At 41.8% G+C, this 23,470-nt stretch overlaps 1 protein-coding gene across 3 annotated transcripts; it reads right to left on the bottom strand.

Moving 5' to 3' along the window:
- RPRD1B (regulation of nuclear pre-mRNA domain containing 1B) lies at positions 1 to 23,430 on the bottom strand. Of its 3 annotated transcripts, XM_083802011.1 has the most exons (8): positions 23,064 to 23,430; positions 21,693 to 21,822; positions 20,460 to 20,593; positions 13,483 to 13,595; positions 11,608 to 11,734; positions 10,463 to 10,638; positions 4,399 to 4,454; positions 1 to 2,435 (listed from the first exon to the last, which is right to left on the bottom strand). In XM_083802011.1, the coding sequence occupies exons 1-7, from the start codon at positions 23,212 to 23,214 to the stop codon at positions 4,422 to 4,424; spliced, it is 864 nt and encodes a 287-aa protein (XP_083658137.1). In that variant the 5' UTR covers positions 23,215 to 23,430; the 3' UTR covers positions 1 to 2,435; positions 4,399 to 4,421. The 3 variants fall into 3 exon arrangements, with proteins under 3 accessions (XP_083658137.1, XP_083658135.1, XP_083658136.1); XM_083802009.1 differs by lacking the exon at positions 4,399 to 4,454; XM_083802010.1 differs by lacking the exon at positions 4,399 to 4,454 and having other exon boundaries at positions 13,483 to 13,589.
- Between the last annotated feature and the right edge of the window lie 40 nt (positions 23,431 to 23,470).

Genomic DNA, 23,470 nt, shown 5'->3' with positions numbered 1-23,470 from the left:
TTCAACGACACCCTCTTTATTCAAAAATATATATCTATGAGACATTTCAGAATATACTGCTGTCACAAATAGCAGCCTATATGTCTAAAGTCCTAAATCAATTAATATACAGATTTAAACTTTTGTTAAAAAAGGACGCACCTCAGGGAAATCTGTTTTAACCTTGAGAGAATGTTAACCCACTTCACCAGAGGCCCTTTGCCCCAAAAGTAAAACAAATAAAATTAAAAACCATGAGACTTCTTTTAAATTAAGCAAAATAAAACACACACATATATTTGGAAAAAAAAATCAAAACATTTCAATTAAAAAAAGAAAAAAAAGACATACAACTTTCTCACACGAGATCTGCCCAAAAAAACAGCATGAGATGTCAACACGTCTACATTTTTTTATAACAGCTTTTTTTTTCCCCGTCTTATAATGGACACATTCAATCCATAGTCAAAACAATAACTGGTTAAAACAATCTCAGGGTAACTCCATGAGTTGATACAGGATAGAAATTAATCTTTTTGTTTGGGTTTGATTTGGGAGGGTTGTTGTTTTTTGGCAAAAGCAAAAAGAATATACAGTGCTTTATCTAAATATTGTTTGGACCATAAATGGTTTTATGATCAAACCCAATTCATGGAAAAAATAGTTTTGCAACTAGAAAATTTCCCGTAAACTAAAAAGAAAAGCACATTTCTTGGCTGGGCAGTAAGGATGCAAGAAGTTTCTTTTTAAAAAAAAAAAAGAAAAGAGGGACAGTGAAGTGTCAGTAAGAAAAAGCACATGAGCTTTTTAACAATTAAATGATCAAAAATGTATTTGCTTTAACTGAATGCTGAATAGGCAACTGAATACCCTGTAAAATAAATTAATGCGAACACAGAACAAGATTTGCATTTCTGCAGGTTTCCTCTCATGTCTTTGAGAACAGCAGCTTAAGACTATAGGGAGGCACAAACACAGCACACCACTTTGACTAATTTCAGCCTCTGTGTTACAGAGCCTGTGTTGTCAGATCAAGTGTTTCCAGAAACTTAAGGTGTTTTAGAGTGACAGATAAATTTAAGCAGAATTGTTATCCAAATTGGAATGCTTTTCAGTGATCAGAATCCAGCTTGATAGACCTAACACACAAACCGAAATTTAACTACATCCACGGCAGCTAAAACATTAGCTAGCAAATTAATGGAATTAAGAGTATTTTAATTTTTTTTTCCCCCTAGTATTAAAATCAACTCACAATAATCTGTGACACAAAATTAAGTGCATCCTAATATCTACATGCATGGACATGGCACATGTGCATGCAGGGTATGTGCATATATATGGGTCTGTTTTCTGTATAAATATTTATAACACATTTAACTTCTGTTCATCAAATAAAAATCACTAAAGCTACAGAGAGCAGACAGTGCCTGTCACTGGGATATCACCCGCTGCAGTCCACCATTCTAACCTCTCAGGTAAACCAAAGCTTCTGTGACCATTTACGTTTGTATAATGAAGAAGAAAAATGTGGTATAAATCTAAGGTAGCTAGAACAAAATTTACTTCCACCCTTGTTTAGGTAATATCCAGTTCTGCATCGCTCAGAGTGTAAATTATGAAGCTCTCTAATTCACAAAGAAAAGCTGTTTATTTTTATTGCCTGTGGTGAGTTTCAATTTATGTTCATGCCAAATAGGAACTATCTTTTATGTCAGGCCTAAAACAGTACGAAGAACTGTAGATTTAAGAAAAATATTTGTGCTATTGTTCAGTAGATGCCTTCATCTTTCACTGACATGGTACAGTACCTGCATACACACACACACGCACGCACCCCTATGAAGCCCACTAGCCACTCTACTGCTTTCAGATATGAGGTTCAGAAACCCAACTAAAACAGACAAGACATTCGGAAATAATACAATACTTTTACAGAGAAAAATGTTATATGGTCAACATTTCCTTGAAAACTTTCCAGATATATACGTACATGATTCTCATGACTTTTGTGGGGGTAACAAGTGCTAAGAGCAAATAAACTAAAAGAGTATGGAAAAAATATGAAAAAAGTTTGCCTATATGGACTGTCCCCACTCCCTTCAGAGCTCACAAAACTCACTCTTTATCCTCCCCTCAGTGTGAGCCAGTGTACACAGAGAGAGCGTGAGCATGAGCAGCCAAGAGGTTCAAAGCAGGGTCTGCAAGTTCCTTCCTACGGTAGATCTTGGAAGACTGGATTTCAAGCCAACACCAGTCTTCTTACTTTTGCTGGTAATAATGGAAACTGGGGGACATCATTTGTTCTAGTCTGTTGAAAACAGGTCACCAGCAGATGGCAGAGGTGCCAGACCTCCTGTGACATTGGGCAGCAGTGACAGATCTGGAAGGCTCTGGATGTGGGATTTCAGCTCCTTGCGGACCTGGGTTACCCGAGCAAGCTTCTGTTTATATTCCTGAGGAAAAGAAGAGAGAAGAGACCAAAAATTAAAAACAAGTTAATTTACAGTGTTTTTAGCTAATCATGGCACAACTAGCATCTGCACCCAAATTCATAACCTGGTATCAATGGGAAGTCCGCAAGCTTTGGCATCCCAGAACCCTTATTCTTGATGTGTTACTTCAACAGAAAGCATGTACAGGCTCAAAAATTTGCACCCACTGGGGCCTAGTAGAATATTTGATAGAACTGTCATTACAGAGCTGCTCTATTCTTATGTTCTTCCCAGACAACTGACTTTTGCCCACAGCCAAAGGAGCAACACTGACATACCGCTGCTCAGATACACCCTACTGACAAAAGCAGCAGGATGAGGAATACCAGAGGTATTACTATTATGCTGAAATGCTCCCCCCTCCAACTTGATCAATTTTGAATATTCAGATAATCAGATCTTCTATTTTCAGTCATTAAATCTAAAACATCTGTTGTGAAATACGGTCTCCTCTTCTTGCCATCAGATAGAAGACTCACGTTAGCAACCAGAATGGCTCTAGCATTAGACTGGCACGTTAGCAAACAACACAGAAATAAATGTATGATCACTAAATGTACATCAGAGAAAGATATGTGCACACTAGGTTAAAACCAAGCAAAATATACTCGCCGAAGTTTTCAGAATTCTACTACAGAGAGAAAAGCAGTAAGTTGAAGACCCCTGACAAAACTTGCAAGCATTTTTTTTCCACAAACAAGGTTTGGACTGAACATTCAAACTCCCATTTTACATCCAGTGCTCCTCACTGTGTTTATAAACAACCTGGACACAGGACCCAAATGCACACTAAGCAAGTTTGTGGATGATGCTAAATTAGGAGGAGCTGTTGACTCCCTTGAGAGTAGAGAGGCCTTGCAGAGAGATCTTGATAGACTAGAATGCCGGGCAATCACCAACCGCAGGAAGTTCAACGAGAGCAAGTGGTGGATTCTGCACCTGGAACGGGACAGCCCTGGGTCTATGTTCAAAGTGGGGAACAAGAGGCTGGAGAGCAGCCCCACGGAAAGGGATCTGGGGGCTCCATCGGGCAGTGAGCTGCAGGGGTGGCACCCCGGGACAAGGACATGAAGCTGTTAGGGAGGGACAGGACCCGAGGGAACGGCACAGAGCTGCGGCAGGGGAGGGTCAGGTGAGTGTCAGGGGAAGGTTCTGCACCCAGAGGCGGTCGGGCACTGAACAGGCTCCCCAGGTGACAGCACCGAGCTGACGGAGTTCAAGGAGCGTTTGGACATCGCTCAGACACGGGGTCTGGTTTTGGGTGGTCCTGTGCGGAGCCAGGAGTGGGACTTGGTGATCCTGGGGGGTCTGTTCCAACTTGAGATATTCTATGGTTCTAAGAAATTTCTACCCCTTCTCAGAAGTCTCTACAATCTAAAAGAAACCAGGTAACAGTGATCTGTATTTCATAATGAGAAGTCAGAGGAAGAGTTTGGACCCTGAAAATGAAAGGAAGTATGTTACCTTGTTAAATCACGTTTAAAGGCAGTTTAAGAACAGGCAAACTCAAGTTATCAAATACAGAATCACAATTAAAGATTGCTATTTGTACCATTTTCAAAGTTCTGAAATATTTTGAGTTATGTAAGTGTTTGGAATCACAAAAAACAGCTGTTTAAATAATTAAAACAACAGTATTACATCATTTCTTCTCGAATGCACCAGCTTTTACTTGATTAGGCATGTCATTTGGCAGGGGGCATCCCCAAAATGCGGGAAACAATGAAACTAAGAAAAAAGTACATAAAATGTTTCCATAAAGCCAGTTGTAGCATTAACATACTTTATTTCTTAGTTATTTGGCAAAGAGAAGACAGTTTACCAGAGAACAGAATTTCATCTTTGAAGATCAAATAAAACTAGGTGCACATTTAATCAAAACGTCTTTCTGAAGGGTTTACAACTTTAATCCAATCTTTCTAACCTTCTCAATGATGGAAATTCTCTTCACCTTCTCCCAAATATCAAAGCGAGCAGATCCTGCAGGGTTACAAGCAATGAGTTTACATTCTCTTTGTTTCATTACTTTGAATTAGAATAGTGAGAAGCAAAACTGATTGCAACAACTCAGCATACCCCTGGAATGGCTATGTAAATACATTCTGTAAATTCCCAGCCAGCCCCACATAAGAATAACCTTTAACAGCCTATTTCAAACTTATATCCTACCAGAAATACCTTCTTACTTTGAACACAGTCTTTTATACATATGATGACAAAAAAAATCAAGTCACCTTAAAACCATATCTGTGCAATTCTACCTTACTAGTTGATTAATGCAGTTGTTAACTAGTCTACACAAAAGCTTTGGTTAAAGCAGGAAGGCCTAAATCCTTTCAAGAAAAACAAACAAGAAAGAAGTAGCACCAGCCTCAAATACATTAAACACTGGCTCAGAAAAAGGTCACGACATTCAGGAATGGGAACAATGTTCTAATGGAGTAATCCAGGAATCAAGATTTCCTAGAAGAGATGAACGCTTGCTGGGCAGATCCGATACGCACCACAGACTGCGTTCTGAGAACTGTGCTTCCTATGTGCTTAACACTTTCCACCTGCTCTGGTACCGAAACGTGCTGACAACCGCAGAGCGGCGAAGGAGAGCGGCTGGGGAGCACCCCTGGGCCGGGGGCTGCTGACTGAGCTGCAGCACCTGGGAGGAACAGAGCGGGCACAAGGCAGTGACCTAAAGGCAGGGTGTCAGAGACAGAGCCCAGACGCAGCCACTGCTTCTGGACAGCTGCTCACTGAGGTCCCTCTGCGACATGGAAGAAACGCCACCAGCAAGACGTTATCCTGGGTCCCGTTATCTCCGTAGGCAGAGCAGGGCACGCTCATCTGGATTTGCCATTCGTCATCTTCAGGAGCACGCGTAAGAAGCAGGGACACGTAACCTCCTTTCAGGCTCACGGGCTTTTCTTTTTCCACAACCCAAGTCGCGGCCAGATTCTGCAACACAGACTCTGGAAGCAAGTTTTTCATTCAGCCGCCTTACATGACGTGCTTTGAAACTGCACATTGCAGATTTCTGCATAAAGTCCACCTAGCCTACAAACCCCACCCAAAAATGAGGTGCACTTAGAAGAAATCGCTGCTTTCTGAGGTCTTAGTTTGTCCTCCGTGAGTCTAGCTAATTGCCTTGCTGCATAGTAGGCTTTTATTAAGATTAATAGTATTTGGATGCTGTTTGCCTTTTTTAGGCAAAATAATGAGATCTTTGCTGTAAGCAGGACTTTGATACAGAAAATCTGGCACTGCGCCACATGAATGCCTTCACTAATCAACACTCCCTTTCAGTATGCTGGATTCTACATCCCCACTGTCCAAGTGAATTAGATGCTCAGACCTTGAAACAATCACAAAATCAGAATTAAACACCCCTGAATGAACCTGATGGAAGCGCTTCATTCAGAAGTCGCCTTACTAGAACACTATAAAACTGCAGTTTTTCTTCCTGTCATGTTGATATGAGCCATTCTCCACATCAGTTATAACCAGCCAAACCTCACAGAATGCAAATTTTAAAGGGCTTGTCTGCAAGCAGAGGAGACACGGTTTTGCCTTGAAAGGAAACCCTACGGTCCCAGGGACAGAAGCAGTCTTAGTCAAAAGAAGGTAGCCGACAAGCACTTACACAAAAATCAAGAGAGAAAAGAACAGGAAACAAAACATGAATTACCCATAAACTTGCTTATTTCTACCCAAATCCAACTGCACAGAAGTGAGAGACGAGACACATTTAAGGTCTGATCCGGAGCCCAAGGCCCTCAGGCACAGTTTGTCCGGACACTACGGAAGAGCCTTCCTCCTCACCCCACGCCCACAGGCATGACCGTGGCTCGCAGCTGGGAGCACTGCCACACCGTCACTCACTGACCACGTTAACCAGGCAGGTCAGTTCCACCAGCTCCAGCACAACCCAAGCTGTCTGGGTGCTCCTCTGCACTGCGCTCTTGCCCCAGCAGGGTGCAGAGCAGGAGACCTCTGCTGCCTGGCTCCCACAGCCACCTCCTGCTCCTCGCATGGATGCCAGATGCTGACACTCGTTTCCCGGTCAAAAAACTAAAACTTCGACGTTTGTTCCCCGCATAGACCACTGAAATTAATACACCACAGCCCAAAATTCTTGTCTGCGAGGAAACAAAGACATGGCAACAGTGACATGCAACAAAAACCTAAGCACTGGAAGCAATACGACAATAAATTGCATATTAACCTGCAGAACTAAAATATATTTCAAGAAAGCTGTTGTGCAGTCCAGAGAACCCTGAGACTGCTGAGGTACTTCACCCTTCAGAGGTGCATTAGCAAAGAGGATTTGGAAATTCACGTGGGCACAGCTCAAACACCTCACAGCTGCCTTGAAACCATGACCATTACGAAAAGCCCAAAAACTAACAACAGCCACAGCTCTAAGCAAGATTTTAAGTCACAATTTTTCTGGTGTAGTGAACTATCAAAAATATTCCTCTAAAGTGGAATTTAAATACACTATGTTCCACTATGTTCTTTTATATTTATATTTGTAGGTATACACACACACACCCCCGTATATACCACAGTATGTTCCTCACGTCACCTTTTTTTTTTTTTTTTAAACAAACACAGGTACAGAAGACATGTGGAAGGCCCACAGAAAAAAAACAACTCAGCACCACTGGCTGCAAGCCAAAGTAAGAATTCTGAATGCACATGCTCCTCTCTCCTTTTTTCCTTCTCCCCGTAAGACTGAAATACCCATCTTCACCTACTCTGAATTTTCTGTTGTTAGCAGTTATTTCAACTAACCACCAGGCTTCCAGGATTTGCCATGTTCTAGCACTACTTTCACTTGATTCTTCCGGTCCCATCTATTTAGTTGACTTAATTTCAGTCATTTGGTACAGCATCATGGGAGTGCTCTCAGATCTCCCCCACATTTCAGCTTTTACACAAACCGATTCCCTGGATTTTTTCTATTTGCCTGCTGCACATTTACAAAGAATACACCAACTTCATTTTTCCCTTATTCTCCAATCAAATCACCACAATCTTTTTTCAATAAAGCAACCCTCATTATTACACTTCCAAGTTTTCAACTGCACCCTGGAAATCGCTATCTCAAAAGCAGAGTTTGTACATAAGTTATGACCTCCAGGCTCTGCCTTAGATTTCTCCCTTCAAACTACCAGTGTTTCTTAGTGCTACGCTGGTTCATCCCTTACTCATGGTAGTCTTCATCCATGCTGCAGAGTAATTCGTTGTCCAAGACCACCTTGCTCAGCATACTGTCCTTTGATAATCAGCTTTGCTACAACTGACGACAAGAGCTCTGCATCCCAGCGTTTTGGCATCACATAGTATTTTCAGCACTAGCTCAGTAGGCATAAATATACTGAGTTTATGTATATGCTTTGAGAATTTGCTGTGTTTCGTGAGGGATAGCATTAACAGGATTAGTGAACGACTGTAGCTCTTTATACAGCAAAAGCTGCTTTTCAATAGATAAGGATTACCTACTTTCTTTACTATCACAGTGAAAGACTTCACTGTGCATGCAAATAGAATGCAAGCAATAGCCACAGTGATTTTTGAATCAGGCACTTACATATCTTAAAACAAAACCCTGAGTCACATTAACACCAGAAACCTCCATTCCCCAACTAGCAGCCCTGACTAGATTTGGATAGCAAAGTAAACAATCCACCTTCTGTCTGAAAGTGCTGTCTCATTTGAGCATTAGGAAACTCCACACGAGGCAAAAGTTACAGTCAATAGTACCAAAGATTCAGGGAAAGATATTTTGAGAGAGCAAGCCATTCAGTAAGAAGATATTTAAAATTAAAATGTTTTAAATTATTTCCTTATTTCAGCCTTTCCTTAAGAAAATGTTTGGGGTTTTAATAAACTCCCTAATTGCTGCAAGAATTTTGATACTTCTATTAAAATGCTTATTAGCGCTACAAAGAAACATCCAGGCCCTTATCAATTGCGTTTCCGTGAGAACATCAAACAAAACTGATAAGTAGATCTGGCCTGCCACATCTGTAACCAACACTTGCCATTATTTATTAACCCTCCACCACTCAAGAACAATGGAGTGCTTTAATCGGGCAACATGCCTCAGCTAAGATGTGAGATTTGACATGAATATGAATTGTGCCTTCATGCTGAATAAATACTGGAGTTGCATTTCCTGCAAAGAATTTTAGACTTCTACAGTACTAAGACCACCTTGTTTCAGCAGAATGACAGACTATCTGAACGATTTAATAAAATCATTCTTTAGTTTCCAACATATTAAAAAATGTGTTTTTACTCAAAAGGGTACAAGCAACCCATCCCGTTACCACCCACAGGATTATTCCTATCAACAGAGCAGCTTGCTCAGGGAACTGCTACATTTTCAGGATTACATTTCTGACTCTGGCAGAGTTACAGTTTTCAAATAACAACAGCACCAACTTACCAACAGCACATTTTCAAAAACAAACAAAAAACAACAATTTCAGGTTGTGCACTAGAGAGTTTAACATTGTACCAAGCCAACTCAAATGTATTTATGGATTGTTTAGGGCTTTTGAAAACATTGCTGTGCATTAGGTTGCCAACTGCCTTTAAAAAAAAAAATAAACAGCAATATGTATCACATTTTCATTTATGTATATAAAAATAAAGAAGTTTCTATTAGCCAGGCATCCTCCTTTCAGCAAGGAAATAAAACTGACCTAAGATTTCCACTAGTATTCAGTGAATCTGTGCCAAAAAGTATTTGTTTTTATGGCATCTTTCTTATCTGTCTGAAAGTGCCTTTTAATGTCTCAATCATAAGACAGATGCTACAGCTAAAGAAATTCAAGCTAACCAAGCTAACAGAATTATTAACTATCAACTCTAATTCTGAATACAGCATCAGCACTTGTTTGGCTGATTTGGAAAAAATGTTGCTCTGGAAAAGCAATGTTCACAGTCATAAGACATTCAGAAACTCCAGTATAACCACACATGACAAAGAATACATTCAAAATGAAGTTTACCTCGGAACAATGTTGCCTAGCTGTTACAGAATTAGGTTTGTCATGACAGTAAACAGAACTTGCAATTGCTACACACAGTCTCCTTCCAGAAGACTTTGTCCTCTACAGCAACTCATGTCCCACCCAGCAACAGCTGTTCCTAATAACCAGCAGCCGACAGTGTAGAGGAAGCCCTTAATGTGTCGCCAAGGGGCAGTTTAACAGATGGTAGAGTGACATACAACCAAAATCATTAATTAAACTTCCATACTAGTCCCAGGGTGCAGTGCTGAAAGAACTTCCCCTGAGAAAGAGCATTCAGATAAATGTCTGTCAGCTGCAGCCTGTGCACGCTCACTCCAGGGCTTGTAGCTGATGGTCAGGTCCAGCCAGAGCAGTCCCATTTTTAGTTTCATGCCCTCTTTACTCAAGAGAGCTGTGGCAGGAAATGCAAGTCATCATCCTTTGGTATCAGCCCAATTTATATTCTACCATAGAAGCTGTAGGTAAAAGTGTCTGTTAAAGACTGGAAGAGCTTGCTTAAACTGCACCTCTTTTACCAAGTAGAGGCTAGGAAGGCAGATGAAGAGCATGCAGTCATAAGGAAAATACACAACACACCAACCAAAAAACCAGCTGATTACGGCAAAGATCTTGGCTTCTTGGGAATGGGGGTTTCATTTGGAAATGGGGATTTCATTAAAAATTAATATACCTGAAAGAAAAGAATTGTTAAATGAGCCTACTTTTCTTGATAGGTTTTTAAAGTTCTGGGCCTCCCAAAGTCAACGTGTAGTAAAACATTAATACTGTGAACATCAGAACCTATATGTTTTCTTCAGAGTTTTTACACCACTTTCCTCCCAGTTTTACTCCAAATGGAAACATAACACCTACAATTATCATCTTTTAGATACACACATACATTTGGAGTCAACTGGGACTGTTTGGTGAGACAGTCGGCTTGCTGGCGCTGGTTTAACCCGTACTCACTTCTAGTTTCTTCTCCTTCTCTGTCAATACATCCTTCTGATTCTGCGTGTACTCGATCAGCATGCGTGCCAGCTGGCGCCGGTCCTCCAGCTCTGCTGCCAGCCGGCCATTGTACTCCGCTAGTAACAGGCATGCTTCATCCACAGTCTTCGAAAGACGTTCGGCTGCCTCTTTGTCTACATGAAAAAGTGTTTGGTAATTTAGAGGACAAAGTTTAAAACCTTCTATCTTTGGAAGAAGGGCCACAATTCACCAACAACACGCACATTAACATTTCATTCAAGCACACTTCTGGCTTGATAGGAAAATAAGAGTTCTAATCACAGGGGATATAAAGGAAATGGGCAGGACTAGAAACTCAAGAATGGGGGGTTTCAGACACTGATGCAATCAGGTGCATCTTGCAGAGATGTCAATGATATGGAGTGGGGAAAAGCTATGAAGTTATTCTCTATAACCAGGTTAATTAAACACTTCAGGCTGTACTTCTGGAAATTAAATCAGATGGTATGCACATTTTAATTCCTCTTTTATTATTTTATAATAACTCCTAATAAATCAATACAAGCCATATGAATTGCACACCACTCTTCACTGTTGGACGCAGCAAGATTATATTACAAAGGACTGGAAAAGTGACAGTTCATAATGAGTTCTGAATTAAACTACTTCCAGGAATAAAAGTCAAATCAGTTCAAGATTACTTTTCAAATAAAATTGCAAAAGTCAGTTTAAATAAAGACTGACTAAATAAAGACGTATGGGAGTAGTGAGTTTCCTTTTCTGTAACAATCAATGAGTATGTGTACACTAGGATAGTCTGATAACACTCAAGAATATTTAACAGTCAAAGTGTTCAAAATCAAACACATCCATTTGAGAACTCGGGCCATATTTCCCTTACATTCTTGCAAAATGCTGTTGATGTTCTCTGAGCACAAAAATCTTGGTCCAGGCAGGGAAAAAAAAATTAGATAAGCTTCATTTAAAATCCTATGAAGTAAAATCAAAATCCATTAATTACCCAAGAACTACAAAACAAGGACATAAAAGCAGAAGTCTGCTCCCTGTATACTGTAATTCTTTAGAAATCAAAGATTTTCTTACAGTTATTCTTTGGATCCATTTATCTTCCAGTTTCATACCTGTAATTTTCTCCAGTAATGAAACGTCTTGAACTTCCTGAGGCAGGGAAGCAATTTTTTGCCGCACTGTTGCGTCTCCTGATGCTGCATTTTCCAAGTCCTGTAGGGCTTTGATCAAATCCTCAGTCTACAAGGCAAGTTAGCTAACATTAAAACCAGGTTTACTACTCTGCCACTTCCTGTGGATGTAGCCACTCCATGTGAAATCACCTACTTTTAAAACCAACCATTTTCAGAATATTTTTTGCAAGTAACTTTTAAACAGGTACTTCCTTACAGAGAGGATATTCACTAAGTTTACAATATTCTAGTGTTTAGTGACATGCATAATTGGAGTAGGATCATCTTTTTCAAGATTCTGCAGTGGAAAACCTCTCATTCTAATTAAGAGCAGCGACCATTCAAGACGTAGCCTAGAAGTACACCATCAGGCCAGTTTGAGGAACAACCACCTGACTTTCGCGTAGCATGAAATGTGGACTATTTCTGTTAGCCGATCATCTTTTTGACACTCTCTTAAACTGGCAGGAGCATAAATGCACCCTGTTGTTAATTTCCACAGGTGCATTACAACTTGGAAAAAAACCAGCTTTGTATCAGTCCAAATACAACTGTGTCAAATGTCTACAGCTACAAGTTTTAGAATTTCACAACTGGTTACCAACCAGAACTACAGCTACAATGAAAGACATCGCTGTTAAAGCACACTTCATACTGTCCCTGTTTTGCAAAGACATCACTATCCTCATTTAGCAGAACTGGCTCCTTGGAAGCCAATTCTTGAGAATTTCAGTTCTCAACTGTTTTAATGCATTGAGAAAAATGTCAGTTTAAATGAATACACTCAAAAAATACCCTAGTTTAAAAAGAACATGGATGAGGACAGCATTAAGAGCACCTCCCCTGGCCCAACATATTTCCTCTACGCTCTGGAATGGTGGGGGGAGACTCCATAAGCAGAAATAAAAAGCACTCCGTTTCTTTGTTTAATAGGAGGTTTTTGGATTTTGAATGCCTGCCCTCTAAACAACACTGACGTTTAAACAGCTTTTCAATAGTTAGTTTGAAAAACTAATAAAAACATTGAAAAAAAATAAATATTTATGGGAGTCTTACGGTTTCATCTGAACATTACAGTCCATTGCCTAATAGTTACTACTAATTTGCAAACTACTAATGCTTTCCAACAGTAACAAATACAATGTTTATCAACAAAAGAAACCATAAGCTGTATTGCATCTGGAGGTAAAACCAAAAAAAAAACACTCGCTCATTTCTTTGACAATGATGATTTATTTTTATTTTTCAAAGTTTACCAGATGGATGGTGTAATTTCTTGCATCCTTCTCAAATAGACAATGATTTAACATATGTTCATTTTGCAGCTTTAAATGGTCAGAATGATCCTCTCATTCCTATTATTTCCACACCACTAATAAGTCAGCCTCAAAAAAGTCTTCAAAACTGATTTTCCTAACCAACTTCCATAAAAATCTATCAAAGGTTGAGCTTTTTAATACACACCTGGAGAGATATGTCCTACCCACCCCCCAAAAAAAACGTTCTGTGTTACAGCTTTGGCTTTGAGAGATTACACTCTGATGTTAGAAATAATTAAAAATATAGTTTGTTCTTCTACCAGTCCTTTGAGATTCTTTACTGGTAGCAATATTCAGACCTTAGTTTGGACTACATGAAATCACTCAGAACTGGCAGTTTCAACATGAAAAAAGAATCTGTCCCACGTCACACTGATGTCTCAACCCCCAACAGAACTTCTCCATTAAACATTTTACTTGTTGGCAGCTCCACCTGGTGGTGGTACCACACAGGAGGTGGCTTTCAGAACTCCCACTGTCCACCCATCCTACATACCAGCAGTGGCCCAGCACTAGGGTCTTGGGGTGAATAGCTCCCAGGGTAATCATCATCTTCCTCCTCTTGTATTTGCTGAAAAGTCCGCTTTAAAGACTTCTTCTCCTCTGCAACTAAAGACACACATAAGCAACTCATTTGGATACCAGATCTGCCCACCGTAACCATCTCTACTTCAAATAAGCTGTACCAGGTGCTCTGATGGTAAGGCTCCTCTAAAGTGAAAGATGACCACAGATGGACTCTAACATTGGCATCATACTCCAAATAATCAAATAAAAAACAGCAAGAAAAGGCTGATTTTGCCCACACAGGTATCTCTGTGCATGCATGTACTCTAACTACAAGGATACAGTCTTCGTATCAGTATGCACTGTACACAGCTTTGTGTCTTCTACAGTGGAAGTAGGAAAGACAAGTAAATGTCCTAACTTGCCAGTAAATGGCAGGTCTTCAACGCTGCTCAGATTCCCTGGTTAATATCATGCATGCAGGTAAGGATTTTCTACCAGTAGAAATGAAGCACGGATCGAGGATACACATGGACAGAAGAATATCAAGTTGTTTTTTGCACCAAGCATATGCTCGCTGTAGCCCCACAATGAACTGAATAGCTGCTGGTTATTCAACCTTTTGCTCTTCCATCAAAATAGACTTCAGAACAGCTTTGTCAAACTAAAGCTCTGTAGCACGGTGTGACAGCAGCAGCAGTTATGGACTGAGCATGAACCAGTCTCCAAGGCAACCCATAACACTTCAGAAATAAATTCCATAAAGCAAGACAAAGTATGAATGAACCTTAGTATACTGCACCTTAGCTTGAAAGAGAAGACAGTTTATTTAATGAGTCAGAAGTCTTAACACAGCCTTTGATCCAGTTACAGAGCCTTCAGAAGACAGGCCATTCTCCAGACTTGCCACCACAATTCGTAAGAGTTGGGGTAAATTGCAAAAAAAAAAAAAAAAAAAAAGCTGAGGACAGAGTCCTGAGAACATCTCTTGAACCGAATCAAATCTTACCAGGATAATCACGGAGTTAAAGAGAAACAATCTGTATATACTTTGAACCACAGAAAAATCCGAGATCGCTTAATTCAACATGAAATCAGTCTGCCTAGATATTAAGGAAGCACAGAAAGGTGTCTTTAATGCCAAATTTTGTGTGCCTTGTCAGGTGGGACATATATCTGAAAAACATTATTTTAATGGAGGGAAAGTCAAAGGAAATCCTGCTCGTGTGACAAAGGTGAATGACCTTCATGAGGCAAATAATAAATGCATCCATTAGAGAACATATTAACTCAATGGAAGGTAAAGAACCACAGAAAACAGCTATCTTCAAATTAATTTTTAATGTATGCTAGAGCAAAGCTACCTAGGCTAGAAAAACCAACAGTCTAACTACTGTATGCGTACAACTGATGAAGAGTGCTTGGTAATACGGCCAACAAGCAAGACACCAGATTCACAAGAGAAATGGCTGTTAGCCAGACGCACAGAGCTGAACAGAAGATGTGCAGACAGCAAAACGGGCAAACAGCACATGAAGTTACACAGCCCAGTGCAAGGTGCCATCAGTACTTACACACTCACAAGTGCACTTGTATGCACTTAGCCCAAAGTAATTAACCAACAGAAGATAAACACACGATAACCAATATAGGAACGCATGACCACAGAGAGCACAGAAGAGAAAACATGAATGAGAATTGGGATTCAAATTGCTGAAGAACTGTTCCTGCTGTGCTGCCAGCTGTCCTACCACACGACAACTTTATGCTCGCTCATGACTAACAGAGGATCAGGCAGTCCATTGAATTCTCTGTCTCAATGAGATCCAACGAGTGTGATTGGAAAGGCTTTGCAGCAGAAGATAGGTGCACGAACACCTGCAGTCCTATGCGCCAGCAGCCAGCGTGCCCAAAAAGCAGCCGCTCCCCGAGCATGCGAACGGCAGCCAAGGGACTCGGCAGCCGGAGGAACAAGGAGCCCAGAGCGAGCAGGCACTTTGGAGCACAAGTCGCGTGAGGCCGATGTGGACTGTGTCCTCCCTGGCACTGGTAAACACGGGCAGCAGAAGACCTCCCTGAAGAATCCTGCAAACACCATCTCTATTTCATAAAAATAGGGGTAAAAAAAAATCTATTTTCAAACTCAAGAGCACACGGTAGAAAGGGACCACTGAAATATAATTTACGCCTGGCATCCTGTTCTAACATACCCTGCCTGGGTGGCCCTCAAAAATCTACTAGCCAGAAGTAATTTAACCGCTGCTACACATCTGAAAGAGCCTGTCAAATCCAACAAGAGAAGAGGAAAGAAACATTAAGAGCATCTAAAACTGATCAGAATTCAACAGTGGTATATAACAGCTTCTGAAACAATCAAAGTACCCTTAGAGAAGATGGACAGCATCTTCCAGGAAAATCAAGAAAACACTCCTGACACTGACATAAAAAAGATAAAGAAGCCACTACTGGAGTGGAAGTCAGCTTTCCTGCTTCCTTTGGGGTCTTCGCAGCTCAGAAATTGAACTGCTCCCTAAAAGCCTTCAAAGAGTAAAGCACCTTTTTTCTCCACAACAACTGACAACTGCTGACATAACAGCTTTGCAGTGAAATGCCAGGCTGTTGTTGATCTTGTTGCTGCTGCACTGTCAGGAGCATCCAGAGAGAATCGTAAGGATATTTCTCCACCAACTGACTTTTCAGTCTTCAAACTGTATCTGGTGGCTTGAGAAGACTTATAGTGTCAAATGCTTTAGTGATAAAGTGAGTTTTCCTATAAGCTGGCAAAGGGGGAGATCTTCCCATCTAGGGTCTTCACCGTGTTTCCATTTCTTGCCACTAGTTTTAGTTGTAAAGAAACTTCATTGATTTGACTCCAGGATCAAATTCACGGTGAAGAGGAACTGACTGTGGAATCTGTGTACACGTATTCACGAGGAGAATTAGGAAGTTCAAACTTTGTTCTAATAAAAACAGTAATGTTACGTTTGTTTGGGCTTTTTTGTAATCTCAAGGTAATATGAAATGAACACATTGTCTTTACTCATGAGCACTTGGTTAAGTTCACTTCCTCACTCAAGAAGCAGCCAAACAACCTGTACGGAACTCCCGATGTAAGTAATACATTTCTCTGGAGGGAACTACACAAGGGGTTCAGATTTTTTATTAAAAAAATCAAGCAGCCCTTAATTTACACGACTTATCCGTCTCAGCTACGCCATGTGACTTTTCTGACAGTTAAGCATACAGCTGCACGACAAGTTGCATGAGCAGAAAATTGTCTACAGGCAAACACACGGTGACCCCACTAAATCAGATACTCAGTTCCTAGAACAGGCAAATTTGTAAAACAGGAGGGTTCTACTTCCAAATTTCTATAGATAACTGTTTACTTAAATTCAGCTGTCCTGCCTTTCAAGAGCTTTGTTTGCACGTTGACAGAGCTATCATCCTCAATCTGCATAACCAAAAAAACCCTCCCAAAGCTGTAACTAAAACAAAACTTTCGTAATTTTTAGGTTCTAAATTCCAGGAATTTGGAAAGCCAGACAAGATCCAAGAAACCTTATATGAAAGACACACTTTTGGAAAGCAATTTAGGACAAAACATCAAATACAACAACTACAATAAACAGTCTTCCTAAAGAAAACAGGAAACCATCACAAAACACCAGAAGATACAAAATGAAAGAAACCTAATGGTCCAGTATACCTTCCAACTATCTAACCCATAGTTTTTCCTTGCAAGCATCGCTGCTGGCTCCCCTCTGATGTCTTTCTCCATATTTTAGTATGGGTCTTACTTCCTATGCCTGAATTTGCAATATAAGCGCAGACATCACAGGTGGGTAGCAGTTCAGTTCTGTGTTACACGGTGGCATTCCTACGTCAGAGCACATTCAAGGACTTCCTTCATCTGCTTATTACAATGACAATGAAAAGAGAACGTCAGCTATATAGATAATATTACCTAAAGGATTTTGCATCAACCCTCTAGAGACCTAGTTTTCCCATGCTTTAAGATAAACGGGTTCTTCTTCTCTTCCCTACTCCTTGTAAAAAGAAACTTTCCAGTAAAAATGAGATTAATGAGAAAGCAAATTCAAGCTTGACGAGCACACTAAGAGTTGAAAACAAGATACCAGTATTCAGAAAGTTCGTTTCCATGTATATGCGTATTTCCTTAAGTAACCTGAAGGACTACGGAATGGTAGTAAGCTGTACCAATGAAGAAGTAAAAACTGGGGAATAGAACGATTAGAAAGAGCTGGTACTGTCACCTCCCCACCTCTCTTAACGGCCAGCTTCATTATTCATTAAATCAATTCTGTTCTGCGGCAGGTACCCAGCAAGTGCCTCCAACTGACACCATACGCACATTTATCTGGGGCCCTGCTACTACTCAAGCAAGCAGTGGGTTGCACCATCGAAACACGCACCAAGCTTTACGGATGTCTTTCCTCACTGATACAGGACTCTGCTTTAGTTTGGCAAGTTGTAATCCCAAGTGTAACTGGTGCTCTGAATGCAAAGCAGAGCCAACCATCCTCTTCTGAAAGCAGCACCTGCCGACCCAATAACGTAAGACACCGCAATATGAAAAAACAGAACTATCTGCATACGCTTGTTGCCATGTGTTAGGCTGAAGAAGAGAATGCTCTCTCTCGTAACACCAGATACTCCTACGGTGCTTCAAAATTTTGACAGCATAGCCTCGCACCAATCTAAAGATACTAAGTATTTCTAAGCGACATCTCCTTGGATGAACACAAAAAGAGGAAGTCAGAAGGGTTCTGGAGGAGTGGTACACCATCATTTTCCACTTCTATGATACACATTATGTCTGTAAAACAAGACATTATTGTCCACCTCACTTACGTTCGCCTGTTTGAAAGCAGAATAGAGTAACCGCAAAGCCTTTTGCAACACAGGCCGCTGACCACCAGACAAAAACCAGTTCATCTTAGAAAGCCATAAAAATCCCTTATGAAAACAGATCTGACGATTATGAAGCTAACTTGAAAACATGCCAGTCAAAACAAAGAAAAAAAGTCAGGAGAACTCCAAGTTTTTAAATTAAGAAAAAAAAATTATTATTTTTTTTTTTTTTTTTACAACGAATTGACAAGAAGACTGCAGCATTCACACTCCTGAGAAGCCTGAGCTGGTCTCTCAAGTAGAACACAGTACATTAATGTCTCCGATTACCCAGACAAAAACCTAAGATCCTTGCCAAGTCGAAGTGTGCACAAAGCAGTTATGCATTCTCATTGTTTCCCCCAAAGTTCCGTTACACTCGGTGTGAGCCTGATTTTGCATAAGCAGCTTTAAGTTCTGAGGCTAACAGTACAGGGCTGACTGATGCCATCAGCCCAGCAGCCGATGACACTGAGCACCAGTTCACTGCCAATTCACCTGGCAGCCGCAGCTGTGCTTCTTGGACACATTATCACGTTGTTTAACTAAAAAAAGTGTAATTTACCTAGGTACCTTAATAAATCAACAGTTTCAAACCCTCCGATAATCAGTTTAAAAGGAGTTCAGGAACCTAGGCTCTGTCCTTCCACAACAACCAGCTGTCTTACGCATTGCATGCAGACAACAGGAAAAAAACACAACACGACCTACTTCATTTACAGACCATACACGTCCCAGCCCTCCAGAACACGCTGCCCCTCTCCCATCACCAGGACAGAGGCACGTGTGGCAGGTCGCGTCCGCCCCGCTGTCCTGACACCGAAGGGAGAATCCCTTCGGTCGGGTCAGTCAGTCCTCCCAGCACTTGGGAGACAGGAGGCAATACTTTCTGAACGTAGCACTTAAATTACATTAAGTTGGAAGGTCTCCGTTGTAAGCTGCTAAAGCACCCCTTCAGTAATTTTGCCTCAAGAAGCAAGTTAAAAAAAACACAACTGCAGCCTCAGATGTATGTCTCCATATTCAGCCTGCATTATTACCAACCTCGGCAAAAGGCTTAGACTTATCTTCCTTGTTTTCACCAAGAACAGCCTAAGAGTACTTTACCCATAACTGTCTCACAAAGTACAGTACCTCTGCGTGGAGCTGAGCAAAATTTGGTCAAAGCAACAGTCTGATTCAGGCTAACGTGAAGACAATGACACCATCTTTAACTGCAGAGCAGACAAATATTCTCTTGACCAGAGCACTTAATTTTTAATGACGCCCATCTTCCACAGTTTAAGCACCATGCTGCTGCTCCCTGCTTTTCGTTAGGGTACTACCCGTTAAATATTGTCAGTGCTACAGAAGAAGTATGAAAGTATAGTAACCACAAGAAGCTTGCATTGCATGAGACAGATATGAGAAACTGAATACTAAGGGTATAACCACAATGTTCTAACGATGTTAAATGATGAAAAGTTATTATGTTTTCTCCAAATGACTTCAGCTGGTAAAAGAAAAAAATAGACCTGACAAGCTTCTGGGCATATATTCCAGCTTTCGTGTATTTTATTATAATTCAGCAAGGGCTTTTTAATAAAACTATGTGATATTAAAAATTAATATCATAATGAAAGCACTAACACAATATTGAATAAACCAGTATAATAACCCCGCTGACTACTCCCAGACACTTAGAATAGAACAACATTAACTCTCAGGGTAGACACAACAGTTCTGTGCAACCTACCTACTTCTTTTCACATCAGATGACAGCCCTGGCATATTCTGCCTGCATGCGCCGAGGCAGAAGCTACGTGGTGTTAAGCTTACTGCCAGTCACAAGGCAACACACCTGCAAACTGGAACAACAGGCCTGACAAAATCAGACTTCTCTCCAGACAATCCTGAAGAATCTCCATGACCAGCTCTGCCAATAACTCAACCACAGTAGCCCAGAGCTTAACGCCTCACTGCTACTCTTTCAGTAAAGCATATACCGATTAAAGAATAAATAAATAAATAAATAAAACAGTGAAATACTCAACAAGAACAGTACACGTTTACCTTTAGTTTGGGGGCTATTGGAGTCTTCCATAGAAAGCTTCAGTTGTTGTATGAACTCGCTGCCGTACACGCTCCTTTCTTGCCAAATGTTAAGCAATCGTTCCAAGGGCTTTTTGCAGCCCTCATCTGCTTCTCTGTTCAAAGATTAGAAAATAGTTATAGTTCAGCTGAAAAATATACATAGTATTTTTAAGAGAGCATCTTCCAAGCTAGCATCTGCATCCATTGCAGTATTTGCATGTACAAGAGAGATTCTCTCGTTGTATGAGACAAACTGTGTAAAACACATTTGTGACCGGTTTTCCCCTTTTACTGGAACCAAAGACAGCCTGAACATGCCTCACATTCCCTCCCCAGCACATGGGCAAAAGTTTTGAAGGAAGAAATTTGCTATCTTTCAGACCTGCAAGGAGAGTTATAAAACATCTCCAAGTTGACACGTTTACAATTCAAAGTATTAAACTTTAAACAGTTGTTTCAATCAGTAACATCCCAATTAAAAGGCGGGTTGTTTGGATCATTAGGCACTTAAATGCACTCATCTAGCACACTGAAAGTCAGCCAGCCAGCCAGAGCAGCGTACCACTAAACACAAAGAACATTAAAGTTGTTTAGTTGGCATAATAAGAATTATCATGCTATTTAGAGAAAATTTTAACTAAGCGATAGTTTCTCTTTGATAGGATAGCTGCGTCCCTTCTTCCCTTTTAGGGATAAAATTCTTCCTTCCCCTAACAAGGAGGCCAATGATCAGATAACCATTAAAACAAGTAATGCAAGAAAAGAAACTATGCTCAAGCCGGAACACTGAGGAGGATGCTGTGACCTAAAATACCAGCTCTGTTTTAAAGTCTTCCAACAACGGGGCATTCATTCCTTGAGAGGCTTCAAAAAACAGATGCAACTATTCAGTTTCACTACCCATGCACAGAGCTGCTACATCTTTTGGCAACAATTAAAATAAAGCGTATAGAAGTTGCACACAAAGAATGTCAGTATGTCAAATCAGTGCCTCGCAACTTTACAAGTTTCCCCAAAGAGAAATATTACCACTAAACAGTTCCTAGGTGCAAAGCAGCCTGAACCTAGTCTCTGCTAGAGACAAGGTTTGAACATCCCTGATATTTAAGAACATCTCTGATATCTAAAAAGCCAATTGCATTAAGCTTTGCGTAACAAGAATGCAAATCGCTAGAGAGAAAAGTTGAAGAAATATGTAACACAACCACATACCTGGCAACATGAGAAAAAGCATCCACAAGAACAGATTCAAATTCCCTAGTAAATTCGGGACCCTTCCTCTTACTGTTCTGGATGACATCGTTTGCTAGATATAGGAAAGTAAGTTTCCTACTTGATTTTGCTGGAGGGAAAAAAAAAATGAGAGTTAACATTTACTTCTCACTTTTACCTGAAGTCATTAATATGATTTTCAAAGTTGCTTATACGGTTTTAGCCTAAAAAACAAAGGTCAAAATATTTCCATTTTACTATGGCAAGTCAGAGGCTTTCAAGTCAAGTAGCTGTTGATCTTTTAACTTCTGCTGCCTTTTTCCCCTAATCGATTTATGAAATAATCACGAGCTTAACGCTTTTTGGACGCAACACCTCGACTCTGAAGATAACTGCAAGAATTAAACTTTGAACACGTAAAGATTAAAATGAGCTGCTCTAACCTACCAACAAATCAACGCAACAGACATTTTTTATTACTTAGCTCCAGAGGGGAAAAAAAAAGTATAGAATTGCTTAATTCAGAACAGAATAAAATTGCATGAAAACACTATTGCAGAGACTCAGGTGTTTTTTCTAGACAACGCTGTGCAGTGCTAACATCCCGCCTCCTCCTTATTCCCTGACTTCCCTCACCTTACCACCACCAGACCCTATTTCCCCACGGGCAGAAGCCACAGGAGATGCCGTTCCCCAGAGCACAACAGCCAAGAACACGCACGCCTGAGAGCCAATAAGAGCCCTTAACTCCACAGCAGGCCCCACTGAGACCTTTCAAAAAGTCATTTGATTTAAGCAGCACCAATTAACAAACACGCAGAAATTAGCCCGACCTGGGCCTCCCACAGCACGATACGCCCCGGGGCTACCGCTGCTGGCTGCGATGAGCAGCGCCTGAGCTCGTGTCACAGCTCCCCTCGGGGAGGGGGGACACCAAAGCGACACCAGCAGCTTCCCAGCCGCACGGGGAGCTCTTTGGGGAGTTACCGGCAGCTACGGTAGGAAACGAGGTTAATCCCCGAGGTAAGCCAGCGCGGAGTGCTTCTGGGTGACACCACCAGCTCGTAACCGCTCCCCACCGACCGCTCTTACTTCGCTTAACCCTGACTTCCTTAGCGGGACTCTATAACGGCTAAATGACGTACATCTAAATAGAAACACGGAACCAAAGGCTAAGACCGCCACCAAAACACGGGAGCTACCCGAGGCCGCCGAGCACCACGCAGCCCTCGCGTTGGGCCCGGCGGGGCACGACCCCGGCCCCCAGCCCCGGTTCCCGGTTCCCCCTCCCGCCGACCGGCCGGGCCTGCCCCAGCTCCCCCCCGCTCACACCGGGCGGCCCGGCCCGGCCCGGCCCCGCTCCCCGCCCACCTTTGCGGAGCTCCCGGTGCCAGACGGAGACGATGGGCCCGGCGTGCTTGCGGTGGTGGATGAGCCACAGCGACAGCGTCTGCACGCTCTGCTGCGAGTTGCTCAGCTCCGACAGCTTCTTCTCCAGCGCCGACTCGGAGAAGGACGACATGGCGGCGGCCGGCCCCGCGCGGGGCTGCTCGGCCCGGGGAGGGGGGGGCGCGACGGGGCCTCACCGAGCCCCGAGCCGCCGCCACAAGATGGCGGCCCGGCCCCTCACCGCGCGGGGTCAGAGGGCGCCGAGCTACGGGGCGCCGCGAGGAAAGCGCAGTCCCGGCGGGAGGGGGGCACGGCGCATGCGCGGCCTCTCGGGCTGCACCCCCCCCCGTCCCGGTGTGACAGGCGGCGCGTGCGCAGTGCGAGCGGCC

The sequence above is a fragment of the Anser anser genome, assembly GCF_964211835.1.
Source record: "Anser anser genome assembly, chromosome: 16".
Lineage (NCBI taxonomy): Eukaryota > Metazoa > Chordata > Aves > Anseriformes > Anatidae > Anser > Anser anser.
This window is presented reverse-complemented; position numbering and strand designations above follow the sequence as displayed.

What these genes read in the sequence shown, in the direction of transcription:
- RPRD1B (XM_083802009.1), bottom strand. Translation starts at nt 23,214, where the DNA reads ATGTCGTCCTTCTCCGAGTCGGCGCTGGAGAAGAAGCTGTCGGAGCTG. An exon ending in GCACCGGGAGCTCCGCAAAG is followed by an intron (nt 21,823 to 23,063) that starts GTGGGCGGGGAG and finishes TTTTCCCTCCAG; the next exon opens with CAAAATCAAGTAGGAAACTT. An exon ending in GCTTTTTCTCATGTTGCCAG is followed by an intron (nt 20,594 to 21,692) that starts GTATGTGGTTGT and finishes ATCTTTGAACAG; the next exon opens with AGAAGCAGATGAGGGCTGCA.